Source organism: Sus scrofa, chromosome 6 (assembly GCF_054392235.1).
Source record: "Sus scrofa isolate SSC_HxYL_T2T_F1_AM1 chromosome 6, Sscrofa_HxYL_maternal_Yorkshire_Landrace_v2.0, whole genome shotgun sequence".
NCBI classification, from domain to species: Eukaryota; Metazoa; Chordata; class Mammalia; order Artiodactyla; family Suidae; genus Sus; species Sus scrofa.
In genome coordinates, this window is record NC_139388.1 from 103,778,824 (window position 1) to 103,794,007 (window position 15,184).

Here is a 15,184-nt window from a genome sequence, read left to right on the forward strand (position 1 = left end):
GAGAACACCTAAATAGACATTTCTCCAAAGAAACACAAATGGCCAAGAAGCACATGAGAAAATACTCAACATCAAAACCACAAGGAAGCAACTTCTCACACTGCTCAGAATGAACATCATTAAAAAGTCTAATAATAAATATTGGAGAGGGTGCGCAGAAAAGGGAAGCCTCCTACGCTATTGGTGGGAATATAAGTTCAATCACTATGGAGAACAGTATAGAGGTTCCTCAGAAAACTAAGGATAGAGTTACCACAGAATTTACAGATGCCACACTGGACTTACTTCTTTTGGCTTTAACAGGGCAGTTGTGTGGCAGTGTGTCAAGTTCTGCTACCTTCCACAAGCGGCCAGACCACACGTTCCATAAGGATGGCTGGTCTCATCTCTCCTGGAGAGGAAGCATCAGGAAGCCAGATGGCTCACTGCTGCCAGCAACCACCCCTGAGGTTTCTGAGATGAGACCAAGTCTTAAACCCTGTCTGTCCTCCTGTGGATCACCCACACCCAACACGCTGCTTCCGTCTCCTTAGCACCCCTGGGTCCAGCAGTGGGACACTGGCACTTATCTTGGTTTCCCTCTGAGGTCACCAGCGCCATCTTTGCTGATAAGGACGGAAGCTGGCCAGTGGGAGTATGTGAAAAAGAGTGATTGAGTGAATGACACAAAGAAGCAAGGGAATAAAAGGGAAATACACCCCAGGCCAGCTTGTGTGGTTGACCAGAGCTAACTGCCCTACCCAGGACCTGGCCCTCATGAGGCAGGTCCCATAAGGGACACTGGGACAAACGGGGCCTTGCAATCATTAACAACGTTCACCAACAATGAACTTCCCATCCAGGCTGTTGGGTCAAGCCAGAGAAGCATTCACGAGTCTCCTCCATATCTGCTCATTGCATTAAATTCCTAAAGGCCACCTCCTAGGAATCATCTAACCAAAAATTAAAATAACACTCAAAACTCGCTGGCTGTTCTAGATAAACCCGGATATATTCTTCTTTTCTTGGAGCCGCTGGTGTTCTTCTTTGCTGCTACAGCTCTTGCCCTCCAAAGGCTCAACCTGGTTTTCTGAGATGATGACAGAGGTATGGAAGATTCAGATAATCAAAACTAGGCTACCCTGGCTGACAACCTTGCATATTGGAGGGTATAATATCCACAGCCTCCAGTCTGATTAGTTTAATGACCTAGTCTTCTGATGACTCTGAAAGAAAACGTACCCTGCGTGCAAAGATGGTCAGGTTCGCATTACCTCATGAAAGCCGGGTCCCGCTGAGCAAGGCTGCGTCCAGCTGAAGAATCCCCCAGCAGAGAAATGAGGCATAACTGGCCTGGGGCCATTTTCGTCATCAAAGGCACTAGGAAAAATTCAAACAGTCTCAGCATCAAAACCAGTGCCCGCAGCTTACCAGCTCATTCCTTCCTCCTCCTACAAAGATCCCCTGGACAGTGGGGAGCTGGCGCCAGCCTCTTTCTCCCATTCACTCCACCGCAGACAGAGACATGGCCATATGTGAACAGATTCACAACGCGCAGAACAGCTATCCTCAAAGGAAAGCCAATTTCTTAATTTTCTATAGAGAACTGTGTGGGGCTGGTATTGGTAAAATAGTACATATATTTTTTTCCTTTTTAGGGCCACACCTGAGGCATATGAAAGTTCCTGGGCCAGGGGTCCAATCGGAGCTGCAGCTGCTGGCCTACACCAGCGCCACAGCAATGCCAGATTTGAGCTGCTTCTGTGACCTACACCACAGCTCACGCAATGCCAGATCCTTAACCCACTGAGCGAGGCCGGGGATCAAACCTGCATCCTCATGGATACTAGTTGCGTTCTTAACCCACCGAGCCATAATAGGAACTCCAGAAAGAGGTAATTTTTAATGTAAAGCTCTGAATAAGACTTCCTGATACATGGCAGACCAGAACACACTCCTTGGATAAGACATGTGAATGTCCCTTCCAAGAAGCTTAAAAATCAGCTCACACACTTCATCAGCTGGCAGTGTCTGGTGGAATTGCGGTGGTTTATGTGCTGGGGGTGCTGTGTCAGACCCACAGATATCGTGTCTAAGGAGGGGAGGGGCCGATCAGAGACTGAATTTGTACATTATCTGTTTTCCTATTGATCAGAGACTCGGGAGTGGCCGAGCTTCCTGGGGCTTCAAAGGGCTCAGTGACTCACGTGATCCCTGTTCCACCACAGGGACGCTCAGGCAGCTAGCCCCGGTCACAGGAATCGCTCATGTGGTTTCTTCAGGTCTTCAGGGAGACTTCTCAAGCTTGGCAATCCCAGAAGGAGGCCCAGATCCACTAGAGCAGCAGTGGGAAGAATGGGGTGTTTGGAAATGACTGCCCCTAGGCAGTCTTTCCTCTGTATTGAGTGAGACCAGTCGTGGGCTGGACAAGAAACCTCATGCTTGATGTGCATTTTCTCCCTCAAGTCTCCTCCAAAAACTCAAACTGGTATCATTATCTAGATTAACAGATGAGGAAACTGAGGCTTTGGGAAGTTAAGTGTGCAAGCTAGTGACGTGCTGACAGCCAGCACACAAAAACAAAACAGAAAGTAAGATAAAAATTGGACATGCAGTGTTTGGATTTCCATGGGCTGAATTCCTCTTCTGGTCAGTTGCAAGGTAGAGGCAGTTTACCACTGGCTCACAAAGGCCACGTGCATTTGACAGTCAGCTGTCCCAGGCTGGAAGAGTGGCCCCAATACAGCTCTGGCTGCAGCACAAAGGCATGTGTGAAGGACCCCAGGACTCCAGCTCACCATGCTGCACTCTGTGTAAATGGGCGTGGGCTCAGCGAGGTCAAGACTGGTCTTCAGAGCAGTTTCTTACTGGATATAGGAGTAAAGGCTTAGCAGTTCACTAACTCAAATATTTATTCTGTTTCTATAGGTTCCCCTGATCGCCAAGGCTGATAGGATTTTATTTCCTGGAAAAGGATTCTGCCTCATGTCGAGTGATGGATCCCATGGCCTTGGGGAGGGCCAGCTACCATGATGCCATGGCTGCCAAGTGCAGGGGAACAGAGGAGGCCCACTGAGAAGCTCCATCTCCACACTCTGTGCCTTTTCCTCCTCCAATCCTGCTGCCCAGGGGTTATTTTCTACTCCCGTATTGGTATTTTCTTCCGGGGTTGAAGGCTTAACCCTTTGCTGATCCCCAGTTCCTTGGCAGGACTCAGAATCAACCCTCTGAGTGCCCCAGCTCAGTGCCTGGCATAGAGGAAAGGCTCAAAAAATGGTTATGGGCTCAAAGTAAAACTACAGACTCCCTTCAAGGAATTCACATGCAGCTCTGATGGAGCCCAGGCAGATTCTGTGCTGGCCTCAGTTTTCCAGCTTGGAAGCATCACACACAGAAAAACTCTGTTGTCACTGAAGGTGGATCTCAGTGTGCTGAGATAATCCTGGCTGTGAGAGAGCTTGGTCCAGGTGATCTGACCCATGTCTGCAAGTCCCATCCCATGGCCAGCCTGGCCCCAGGGCTCAGATGTTCTTCCCTGCAAGGAACCACCCAGCGGAGCAGGATCAGTCCCCAGACTGGAGTCAAAGTATTCCCCATGGCCAAAGAAGGAAGGAGTATTCTAGAACTTGGAAAAAGCTGGGGGCAGAGCAGAGTCATCTTTCAGTCACTACATCTACAGGTTTGGTGTCAAGGTGAGAGACGCTGCTAACATAGCTAGTCTCCATAGCAACCATGGCAGGGATTCTGCTCCTGGTTCAGATGACAGCCTGGGGAAAGGGGTGCAAACCTGACATGGATCCAAGCCTTGAAGTTCCCCAGCTTCTATAGCAGAGCCTCGGTTGCAGATTGTGGGGTGCATGTGTCTCCTCTTGCACAGACCATCACATTCCTTCTTGTGAGATGAAGAGGCTGAACCCACTTAGTTCTGGTTTCAGCATCCAGAGTGTGGGCCACAAGTGCAGTGCAGAGTGCAGGCAAGCCTCTCCAGGAGACACTGATCTGGGGAAAGTCAGTTAAGCCCACGTACTGAGTGGGCACCATTGCCAGGTGCAGGTGACAGCACTTCCAGACAGAACAGGCCACAGGTGCAGTGATGGCTATTGGCCCCGGGATTTTATTTGGCTCACAGCCCAGCAGAGAGAGACTTGCTAAGGGACAGGTGTTAGGTTTGCCAGTCACATTGAGTCTCACGGGAATTCAGCAACTGGAGTGGAGAAAGGGTTTTGGCAGCTCTTTCTCGGAAGAGATTCAGGGCAAAGCATTTCTTTTCTCTTATTTGCTTGATTTAATGATGTGAGCGCCGACCCCAGCAGAGAACCAGGCTGGATAAGAAAATGTGTGAAACCCGGTTTGAAGGAACACAACTATGATACCAACATTTACCATGGTTGTGAGCCACCAGCCAGCTCTGTACCCTGTTCCCTCTACCAGGGAGGCTGACAGGGTGCATGGGACAGCCAGGAGGTGTCTGCTTCTGGAACCTTCCGGTCCTCCTGGGAGAGCGCTTCGGCTGTCTGCCTCAACTCTGCTCATTCCACCTTCTCTTTTGTCAGCCTTAGGATTGTGTAGGAAACGCATCGGTGTCTGATTTCCAGTCTATTTTCTTCCCTCCCCTTTGGGCTGAAAAGAACAAGTCTGGGAAAAACTCATCACTGGCAGCTCCCACTGTCTGGACTCACCTTGATCATATTAACATCCAGCTGCTGGGAGGCACATCAGGGAATAAACCATACCTCGGCTCCCACCTCCCTGCCCCATGCGCTCTGGGCAGTAACTGCCTGGTTCCTGGTTCCGGGAAGAGACTGTTCTGGTGATGATGCTGACAGCGCCCGTGCTGGGAAGGATGGTTCAGCAGCCTCCCCCGCAGGGCTCCCCGCTCACCTGCTGCTCTATTTCACAGTCCACTTCCAGCCGGCTGCAATCGATAGACACATCAGCACGTTCCGCCGCGAGCAGGCATGTGCAATCCAGGAGGTGGGCTCCCTGAGGCCTCCCATGGCGCATTAGGCGCCGGGCCAGCAGGTTCGCCTCTGAGAGCGCTCCATCTCATTAGTTTCTCCTGGTACAGCAAAAAGCATGGTCATCTGGGTTATAGTAATCAGGGCAGAATTGCTTGCAATTGTGATGGAAGATCGTGCTAGATTTCGGAGGCTTTAGACAATGCTGCTCTGTGAACCGTAGTGTTTAAAGCACAGCTGATGCTGGCTTGGCAAGCGGATTTACCCAGCCCAGCTCTCCTGGTTCTTGCGCCACCTTGTCCTGCAGGGGAAGCAAAGAAGTGCTTCCAGGTGTCAGCGTTTCATCCTCAACAACCTCAAGGCAGCTCTTGTCTTGGCTTAACAGCCCAATAGAACACGTCCCATGGAAAAGCCGAGAATGAGGTTTGCTCTGCTCTGAATCCTAGTAGGGGCTTTAAAAGTCAAACAGGATTTGAGAGCCAAGACATTCTTTTTTTCCTGCAAAGTTCCACGTGGTGGGGGGAGACTAAGGCTGAAATGGCCCTGGCGTCTGGGCGTGTGGGGATCAGCAGGGATAAATTGTTTCCAAGGCTGTTATTGATCCTACTATTCGAGTTTTCAGTGGATCATTTTCTTACCCGAAAGAAAGCTCAAGAACTAAATAGGTAGATGACAGGCTGATGAAAGCAACATTCACAAACACGGTGTTTGATTTCTGTGAAGAAGAGTTCAGTTCCACATACTGAGAATCTGCTAAGTTTCAGGCTCTGGGCTGAGTCTGAAACCAGCCCTGGTTTATGGGTTGATGCAGGCGAGGGTAGCAGGCATTGAAACCCAGAATTTTGAGGAATGGTTGGCGTTTGCCCAGAGGGCTCTGTCAGCCCCCATCCTGGGCTGGGGACTAGAGAACCCACCAGACCTAATGAGTCCTCAGTGGAGTCCTGTCATTATCCACAAAAATTCCGGATCCTGTACAGGGAAGCTTGTCTCCTGGATCCATCTGACCCCAGCTGGTCTAGCAGTACCTCCCATGGGTAACAGAGACTCAACACCCCCAAGTGCTAAGCCCCTCTGGGTGGAGGTCTCTGGAACTGACCTTGAATCAGGTGTGAGATCCAGGGCCTGGGGCTGGGTGAGAGGTTCTGGAGGATTCTGCAAGGTGAGACACTGATACTGCCTGTGGGAAAAGCCAGCACGTCAGATGGGGAGCCCACACTGCTCCAAGGAGCCTGTCTTCCTCCTGATGGGCGCTTCTAACCTTGGGGATACCCTCGAATGCTTGAGAACCTGCAGGGCCCCGAGAGGAACTTCAGCAGCAGGTGGCCTTGGAGCCCTTGTCAGAAAGGCAGGGCTGTGAGGGCACCAGGGGAGGGGGCCCAGGACCTCGGGGCCAGGTGGTTGGAGGGGACGCACTTCCTCACCTGTCCTGTCCAGGGTCCAGGCATGGCTTCCTCTGCCTTCTCGGGGTCAGTTTTCTCTGGGAGGTGAACCTCACCCAGAGGCTGAAGGAAGGGCCTGTGTGAAGGGGCAATGCCCAGACCCATCTCATGGCCGGGGCTGCCCAGCTCGGCAGAGCAGCCAGCACCCAAAGCCTGCTTCCTGCTTGGTCCTGCGCTCAGCCTCGGAACCCAGCTAACCCCTGACACCGCCATCCCTCCCCCTACGACTTCTCAGAGTCGTCAGATGGTGGTCTTGCTGGTGTCCAGGCACCCTTCCTAGGCCCGGCCGTCTTCTCCCTGGTGTGTGTCCATCCCCCAGCAGGCAGTGGCTTCAGGAAGGCCAACCTACCTGACCTAAGCATCAGCGAGGGCCTCTGGCCTGGTACTGGCCAGGACCCGGCCACAGACATGGGCTCAGAAATGGCTCCCAAGACTCAAGGGAAGTTTTCTAGGCCCTTAAAGGGAAGCGTCGTCCTGAGCCACAGGAAGGGGGTGCATGCTCCCTGGGGACCTGGCCTGGGGGCTGAGTCCAGCATCGCTCAGCGCACAGGTGCCTGTGAGGCCGCACAGGAGGGCATGTCACCCAACTAAACTCGGGACCACTCACCTGCTTGCAGAAAAGCCAATGCTGTGGCGGAGGAAACTGCAAAGTTTACGGCAGGGCACCCAACACAGAGCCAAGCGAGGAGAACAGGCAGCTCGTGCACAGAAAGACACAAACTCCCTGCTGGCGTTCAGGGAAGGGCTTTTAAAGGCCAGAAGAGGGGCGGGTTGGAGGGAGCCTGATCAGCCTGGGCAGCATTGTCAATCTGGGTCCAGGTGGTCTGGGGTCTATGTACTGGCAGGCAGCATGCAGCTAACTGCTTCCACCTGGTGGGGGTTCTCGAAGCTGCAAAACAGCTGAAGGATATGGCTCAGGACACTACCTACAGCCCTTGAGGAGGAACCAAAGGTCCTTGACTTTGTTTTGTGGCTCAACTATGATTATTTTGCCCTACTAGACTGTTGCCCTTGTTTCTTCATTTTCTCGATTCTCTGATTACAATTATTCTTGGAAACTCAGGGAAGGCCTAGGAGGCTAAAGCTTTTCTACAAAGTAGAGGTGGGGGTGGGGTCTGGGGGGTGAGGGGTGGGGTTCTGCCTCCCAGAAGGTCGTGCAGGGTCCTGCTCCATTTTGGCGGAGCCGGGGGGCGGGGGGCACAGGGTGGAGGGCAGCCAGAGCCAGGCTAGCTACTTTTCCTCATGTGGGCCTCATCCCAGTTGTTTAAGCTGATTCCAGAGGGCCTTTTTCTTGCCCCTGGAAGTCATCTCTTGCCCACGGAGCTGAAAGAGCTTCCTTTAAGATTTCACCATCCTGACTCATCTGAACCAGACTGGCCTCCCAGCGCCACATGAAGCTGGAGGCAGATACCAGCACCACGTACCAGCCTGCCCATCCCATTCCACCGTTGCCACTGTCCCCCCACGAGAGCTCAGGCCGTCCCCATTTGCGTCCCCCCAGGAGGGCTCAGGATGGACACAGGATGCATGTTCAGTCACTGCTCCTCCTGGAATTCCCTCCCTACTCCTCCACTTGCGGGTTGACCATCCCTTCCCATCTCCCCCAGTCCAAGAGTGTTGCCCAGACCAGGAAAGCCCCTGGCTAATTGGGTCAAGTTGGTCATCCTTTCTCTCTGCCCCTTGGACTCCTGCCTCCGCACCAACCCAGAGGTCTGCTCTTCCCTGTAGCCAACACAGAGCCCGACCATGCCTCCAACCATGTCATTTTGAGCCCAAGGCTGTGTTCTTTCTACCATGTCCAGTGCTTCCTAACAATGGCCTGGCCAGTCCTGAGAGCAGCAAGAAGGAAAGAGGCTCGGAGTAAAGATATATAGATATATATTTAGGAGTTTCCATTGTGGTTCAGTGGCTTAAGAACCTGACTAGTATCCATGAGGATGTGGGTTCAATCCTTGGCCTCACTCAGTGGGTTAAGGATCCAGGGTTGCCTCAAACTATAGTGTAGGTCACAGATGTGGCTCAGATCCTTCATGGCTGTGGCTGTAGTGTAGACTGGCAGCTGCAGCTCTGATTCAACCCCTAGCCTGGGGACTTCCATATGCAGCAGAGGTGTGGCCCTAAAAAGAAAAAAAAAATGTATAGTCTTATACATTGAGAAGTATTTGAAACTCCCTACCATAGATTTAATTGTGATTTGCTCAGACATGGATATGATTTTTACCGTGCTGTGAAGTTATCTATTGTGTGTTGTGCTAGGAAAAATGCTTTGCATTAAACTAGCAAGAGACCAGTGTGGATGCTTCTCAATTTATATGCAGATACCTCTGCTGTTGGATTGGAAACTGCTCCCACACCCAGCTAAGCAGTCCTGCCATGCGCTAGCGCGCCCCCGTGTGGTGCTGGTGTGAGAGAGGGAGGTCTGGGATCCAGGTCTATTAAAAATTGCCAAAGCTCTTGGCCGAGAAAATACGAGACCATAAATCGCATGTTGCTTTACATAGACATTATGTGTTAAAAAGTTAATAACCACACAACCTTCCTTGCTTCTCCTTTACGTGGTGAGAACATTCTGGCCTCCTGGTACAGCTGCCTACCCTGGGGGGGGGCGGGTACTGCAGATCTGCTGGTCAGGGTCCCTTGAAGTGACATAAAAATACTAAAGGCCATCAATAGTGATTGATTAATTTCAATAACATAAGTAAGGTTGTAATTGCACTTGAAAGAGAAATGCTGTCCTCTTTGATGAATCTGACCCTCTGGGCCACCATTAACACGAGCAAGCGCATTAGGATGTTAGATGCTGATCAGGAAATGTGTGCAGAGAAAGAGGTGCTGGCTCTGCTGGTTGCCCAGGCCCCCCCACCCCCACCCCAGGAATGCTCTCTGCTCCCCCTTTGCTGTTTCGCATGGTAACCCAGAATCCCCTCCATCAAACAGGAAGCACCGTGCCTCATCTTCCAAGCTGGCTCCTCTCTTGGAGCTGTTCTCACTGGAAAAATGGCCTGGCTGGGACTTGGAACGTTTCCCTGAGCAATATTAAAGCTCTGTGTGACCCTCGGTGGCTGGGTGTGTTGGTCAAGTGGCTGAATCGTTATCCTTGTTTAACAGATTGCTGGGTAGGGACACAAAGAGGTTAAGTGACATCCCCAAGCAGCCAACAGGCAGGAGGAAGAACAGAGCAAATGCGTACCCTCCCCACACCCCCACAGTCACCCACTGGAAGTCACCAGGGCTGCCTCCGTGCTATCCCTTCCTCTGGGTCATGTCAGGCTCTGGGCCACTCCACAGCCCTGGTTCACCCTCCCCACCTGACACATCATCCCCTGCAGGCCACTGCTGGGTTGGCCTTTGCATCTCCACCAGTTCCTTTTTCTATTGCAAAGGGCAGGTCCTAAGGTCTGGGACAGTGTCCAGGGGACTGACCCAGGAAGCCAGCTAGCCCTCACCATCATTTGTGGTCCTGCTCAGAAACACTGTCACTCTGTCCCCACTCCCAGTGAAAGGTAGGCCAAAGGGTAGAATAGTGACAGAGATGGGAAGGTGGCGGGCTGTGCGAATGGAGACCTGCTCCATGGGTGCCTGACATGCCCTCTCCTGGCTCCCTCATCAGGCTGTCCTCACAGCGGGGGAGCTCTCCTTCTGGGGTGATAGGGGCCTCTCACACTGGTTGGTTGAAATTTTAAAGAAGTCTTTTTTTTTTTTTTTTTTGCAAGCACCCAATAAATGTAAACTTTCATTATTCTATTTTATTTTATTTCATTTTATTTTCTTTTACTTTATTTGTCTTTTTAGGGCCGTACCCACGGCATATGGAGGTTCCTAGGCTGGGGTCTAACTGGAGCTGTTGCTGCCAGCCTATGCCAGGGCTACAGCAACGCCAGATTCAAGCTGTGTCTGCGACCTACACCACAGCTTTTTTTCTTTAATTGAGATATAAGTGACATCTAACATTGTATTAGGTATAGATGAAAAGGAGTCCAAGTCTTAAGCTAAAGGAATATATCTCCCAGGGAGAACATTCTAGATCTCCTAGGGGAGGGAGCTATGGAAAAGAAAAGGGTGAGGATTCTGAACACAGAAGAGCAGACTGGTTGCTGTGGGCTGGTCAACATGCAGGACCAGGGGACACTCTGGGAAGGTCCACCTTCCTGGTGCCCCTGAAACCACACACCAAAACACACCCTGGTCTTCCCTGATCCAGACAATTTTTTTTATTACTCAATGAACTTTACTATATTTATAATTGTACAACGATCATCACAACCCAATTTTATAGCACTTGCATCCCAAACCCCCAGTGCATCCCCTCACCCTCCCAACCTGTCTCCTTTGGAAACCATAAGTTTTTCAAAGTCTGATAAGTCAGTATCTGTGCTGCAAAGAAGTTCATTGTGTCCTTTGTTTAGATTCCACATACAATTGATAGCATAAGCTCTTGGTGTCTCACTGACTAACTTCACTTAGCATGATAATGTCTAGGTCCATCCATGTTGCTAAAAATGCCGTTATGTTTTTCCTTTTAATGGCTGAGTAATATTCCATTGTGTATATGTACCACATCTTCTTTATCCATTCCTCTGTTGATGCACATTTAGGTTGTTTCCATGTCTTGCCTATTGCATACAGTGTTGCAGTGAATATTGGAGTACATGTGTCTTTTCTTTCTTTCTTTCTTTTTTTTTTTTGTCTTTTCTAGGGCCACACCTGTGGCATGTGGAGGTTCCCAGGCTAGGGGTCGAATTGGAGCTGTAGCCACTGAACTACGCCAGAACCACAGCAACGTGGGATCTGGGCCTTGTCTGTGACCTATACCGCAGCTCATGGCAATGCTGGATCCTTAACCCACTGAGCAAGGCCAGGGATTGAACCCTCAACCTCATGGCTCCTTGTCAGATTCGTTAACCACTGAGCCACAACGGGAACTCCACATGTATCTTTTTGAGTCATGCTTTTCTTTGGATAGATGCCCAGGAATGGGATTGCTGGATCAAATGGTAATTCTATTTTTGGTTTTCTGAGGAATCTCCATACTGTTTCCCATAGTGGTTGCACCAATTTACATTCACACCAACAGTGTAACAGTGTTCTCTTTTCTACACACCCTTTCCAGCATTTACTATTTGTAGACATTTTTCCCCTTTTATTTTTTTTTCTACTGTACAGCATGGTGAGCCAGTTACACATACATATATACATTCTTTTTTTCTCACATTATCATGTTCCAACATAAGTGACTAGACATAGTTTCCAGTGCTACACAGCAGGATCTCATTGCTAATCCATTCTGAAGACAATAGTCTACATCTATTAACCTCAAGCTCCCAGTCCATCCCACTCCCTCCCTCTCCCCCTTGGCAACCACAAGTCTATTCTCCAAGTCCATGATTTTCTTTTCTGTAGAAACGTTCCTTTGTGCCATGTATTAGATTCCAGATATGTGATATCATATGGTACTTGTCTTTCTCTTTCTAACTTACTTCACTCAGAATGAGAGTCTCTAGTTCCATCCATGTTGCTGCAAATGGCATTATGTCATTCTTTTTTATGGCTGAGTAGTATTCCATTTGGTATATATATCACATCTTCCTAATCCAATCATCTGTCAATGGACATTTGGGTTTTTTACAAGTCTTGGCTATTGTGAATAGTGCTGCAATGAACATGTGGGTGCATTTGTCTTTTTTAAGGAACGTTTTGTCCACATATATGTCCAAGAGTGGGATTGCTGGGTCATATGGTAGTTCTATGTATAGCTTTCTAAGGTACCTCCATATTGTTCTCCATAGTGGTTGTACCAGCTTATATTCCCTACAATAGTGCAAGAGGGTTCCCTTTTCTCCACACCCCCTCTAGCATTTGTTATTTGTGGACTTATTAATGATGGCCATTCTGACTCGTGTGAGGTGGTATCTCATGGTAGTTTTGATTTGCATTTCTCTAATAATCAGGGATGTTGAGCACTGTTTCAAGTGTTTATTGGCCATCCGTATATCTTCCTTGGAGAAATGTCTATTCAGGTCTTTTGTCCATTTTTCAATTGGGTTGTTGGCTTTTTTTGCTGTTGAGTTGTTATTGTTTGTAGACATTTTGATGATGGCCATTCTGGCTGGTGTAAGGTGGTACCTCATAGCTGTTTTGATTTTCATATCTCTAATAATCAGTGATGTCAAACATCTTTTCATGTGTTTTCTTTTTTGAGGGGGGCCATCTGTAGGTCTTCTTTGGAAAATGGCCTGTTTAGATCTTCTGCCCATTTTTTGATGGGTTTTTTTTTTTTTTTTTTTTTGGTATTGAGTTGCAAGAGGTGTTTGTAAATTTTGGAGATTAATCCCTTGTCAGTCACTTCATTTGCAAGTATTTTCTTTCATTCAGTGTGTTGTCTTTTTGTTTTGCTTAGTGTTTCCTTTGCTGTGCAGAAGGTTTTAAGTTTAATTAAGTCCCATTTGTTTATTTTATTTATTTATTTTTTGACATTACTCTAGAAGGTGGATCTGAGAAGATAGTGCTGTGGTTTATGTTGGAGAGTGGCCTATGTTTTCCTCTAAGAGTTTTATGTGTCCAGCCTTATATTTAGGTCTTTAATCCATTTTATTTTTGTGTATGGAAGTGTTCTAATTTCATTCTTTTACATGTGGCTGTACAGTTTTCCTAGCACCACTTATTGAAGGGATTGTATTTTCTCTATTGTATATCCTTGCCTCCTTTGTCATAAATTAGTTAACTGTAGGTGCGTGGGTTTAATTCTGGGCTTTCTATTCTGTTCCACTGATCTATATTTATGTCTTTGTGCCAGTGCCATATGGTTTTGATGACTGAAGCTTTGTAGTATAGTCTGAAGTCAGGGAGCCTGATTCATACAGCTCCATTTTTCTTTCTCAGGATGTCTTTGGCTATTCTGGGTCTTTTGTGCTTCTAAACAAACTTTACAATACTTTGTTCTAGTTCTGTGAAAAATGTCCTTGGTAATTTGATAGGGATTGCACTGAATCTGTAGATTGCTTTGAGTAGTATAGTCATTTTGATAATATTGATTCTTCCAATCCAAGAGCATGGTATCTCTTTCCATCTATTTGTGTCATCTTTGATTTCTTTCATCAGTGTCTTATAGTTTTCAGAGTATAAGTATTTTGTCTCTTTAGGTAGGTTTATTCCTAGTATTTTATTCTTTTGGATGTGATGGCAAATGGGATTGTTTCCCTAATTTCTCTTTCTTTTTTTTTCTTTTTTTTTAAATTTTTAAATTATTTATTAAATGACAATAAATTTGTATATATCAATAATTATCTTTTTTTTTAAATTTTCCCACTGTACAGCAAGGGGATCAAGTTATCCTTACCTGTATACATTACAATTACATTTTTCCCCCACCCTTTCTTCTGTTGCAACATGAGTATCTAGACAAAGTTCTCAATGCTACTCAGCAGGATCTCCTTGTAAATCTATTCTAGGTTGTGTCTGATAAGCCCAAGCTCCCGATCCCTCCCACTCCCTCCCCCTCCCATCAGGCAGTCACAAGTCTTTTCTCCAAGTCCATGGTTTTCTTTTCTGAGGAGATGTTCATTTGTGCTGGATATTAGATTCCAGTTATAAGTGATATCATATGGTATTTGTCTTTGTCTTTCTGGCTCATTTCACTCAGTATGAGATTCTCTAGTTCCATCCATGTTGCTGCAAATGGCATTATGTCATTCTTTTTATGGAATATGAGTAGTATTCCATTGTGTATATATACCACTTCTTCCGAATCCAGTCATCTGTTGATGGACATTTGGGTTGTTTCCACGTCCTGGCTATTGTGAATAGTGCTGCAATGAACATGCGGGTGCATGTGTCTTTTTTAAGTAGAGTTTTGTCTGGATAGATGCCCAAGAGTGGGATTGCAGGGTCATATGGAAGTTCTATGTATAGATTTCTAAGGTATCTCCAAACTGTTCTCCATAGTGGCTGTACCAGTTTACATTCCCACCAACAGTGCAGGAGGGTTCCCTTTTCTCCACAGCCCCTCCAGCACTTGTTATTTGTGGATTTATTAATGATGGCCATTCTGACTGGTGTGAGGTGATATCTCATGGTAGTTTTGATTTGCATTTCTCTTACAATCAGCGATGTTGAGCATTTTTTCATGTGTTTGTTGGCCATCTGTATATCTTCTTTGGAGAAATGTCTATTCAGGTCTTTGGCCCATTTTTCCATTGATTGATTGGCTTTTTTGCTGTTGGGTTGTATAAGTTGTTTATATATTCTAGAGATTAAGCCCTTGTCTGTTGCATCATTTGAAACTATTTTCTCCCATTCTGTAAGTTGTCTTTTTGTTTTCTGATCAATCGTTGTTAGTATATAGAAATGCAGTTGATTTCTGTGTATTAATTTTTTACACAGAAATGTATCCTGAGACTTTGCCAAATTCATTGATGAGCTCTAACAACTTTCTGGTAACATCTTTAGGATTTTCCAGTTATAGTATCATGACTGACCCAGACAATTTGCATTGCATCTCTTTAGTAGTCTGGGTCATCGTCCAAGCCCCGCCCCCTTTTAAATCAACAGTCACTTTTCATGATTTGTTCACATTTAGCAGCTTTTATGTTCTGGCCTCAAGCAATGTGCAGTTGATGCAGATTGTGACTGGGTCTGAGAGAGCTTACTGGAGCTGCCACAGTTGAGTGCAAAATTTTTATGCAAAAAGATGGGCTTTGGAAAGGTCTTACCAGGAGACAGGTAACAGGTGGTGCCATCCCTCCAAACGCCAGATAAGAATCCTGTTTTTCAGTGATGGAGAGAGAAATCTTTCCCACCTGTGCTTTCATT

The 15,184-nt window shown here is 47.5% G+C and overlaps 1 protein-coding gene across 1 annotated transcript in view; it reads right to left on the minus strand.

Annotated features, from left to right (window-relative positions):
* Nucleotides 1-8,124, minus strand: part of LOC146402719 (uncharacterized) — a 59,662-nt gene extending 51,538 nt beyond the window's left edge. Inside the window, exons 1-4 of the mRNA XM_084965708.1 lie at nt 8,081-8,124; nt 6,984-7,121; nt 6,034-6,114; nt 1,254-1,359 (exon numbers count right to left, since the gene is read on the minus strand). Coding sequence (XP_084821834.1) covers nt 1,254-1,359; nt 6,034-6,114; nt 6,984-7,121; nt 8,081-8,124 — 369 coding nt within the window. The remainder of the gene's footprint in view (nt 1-1,253; nt 1,360-6,033; nt 6,115-6,983; nt 7,122-8,080) is intronic.
* Nucleotides 8,125-15,184: the final 7,060 nt, after the last annotated feature.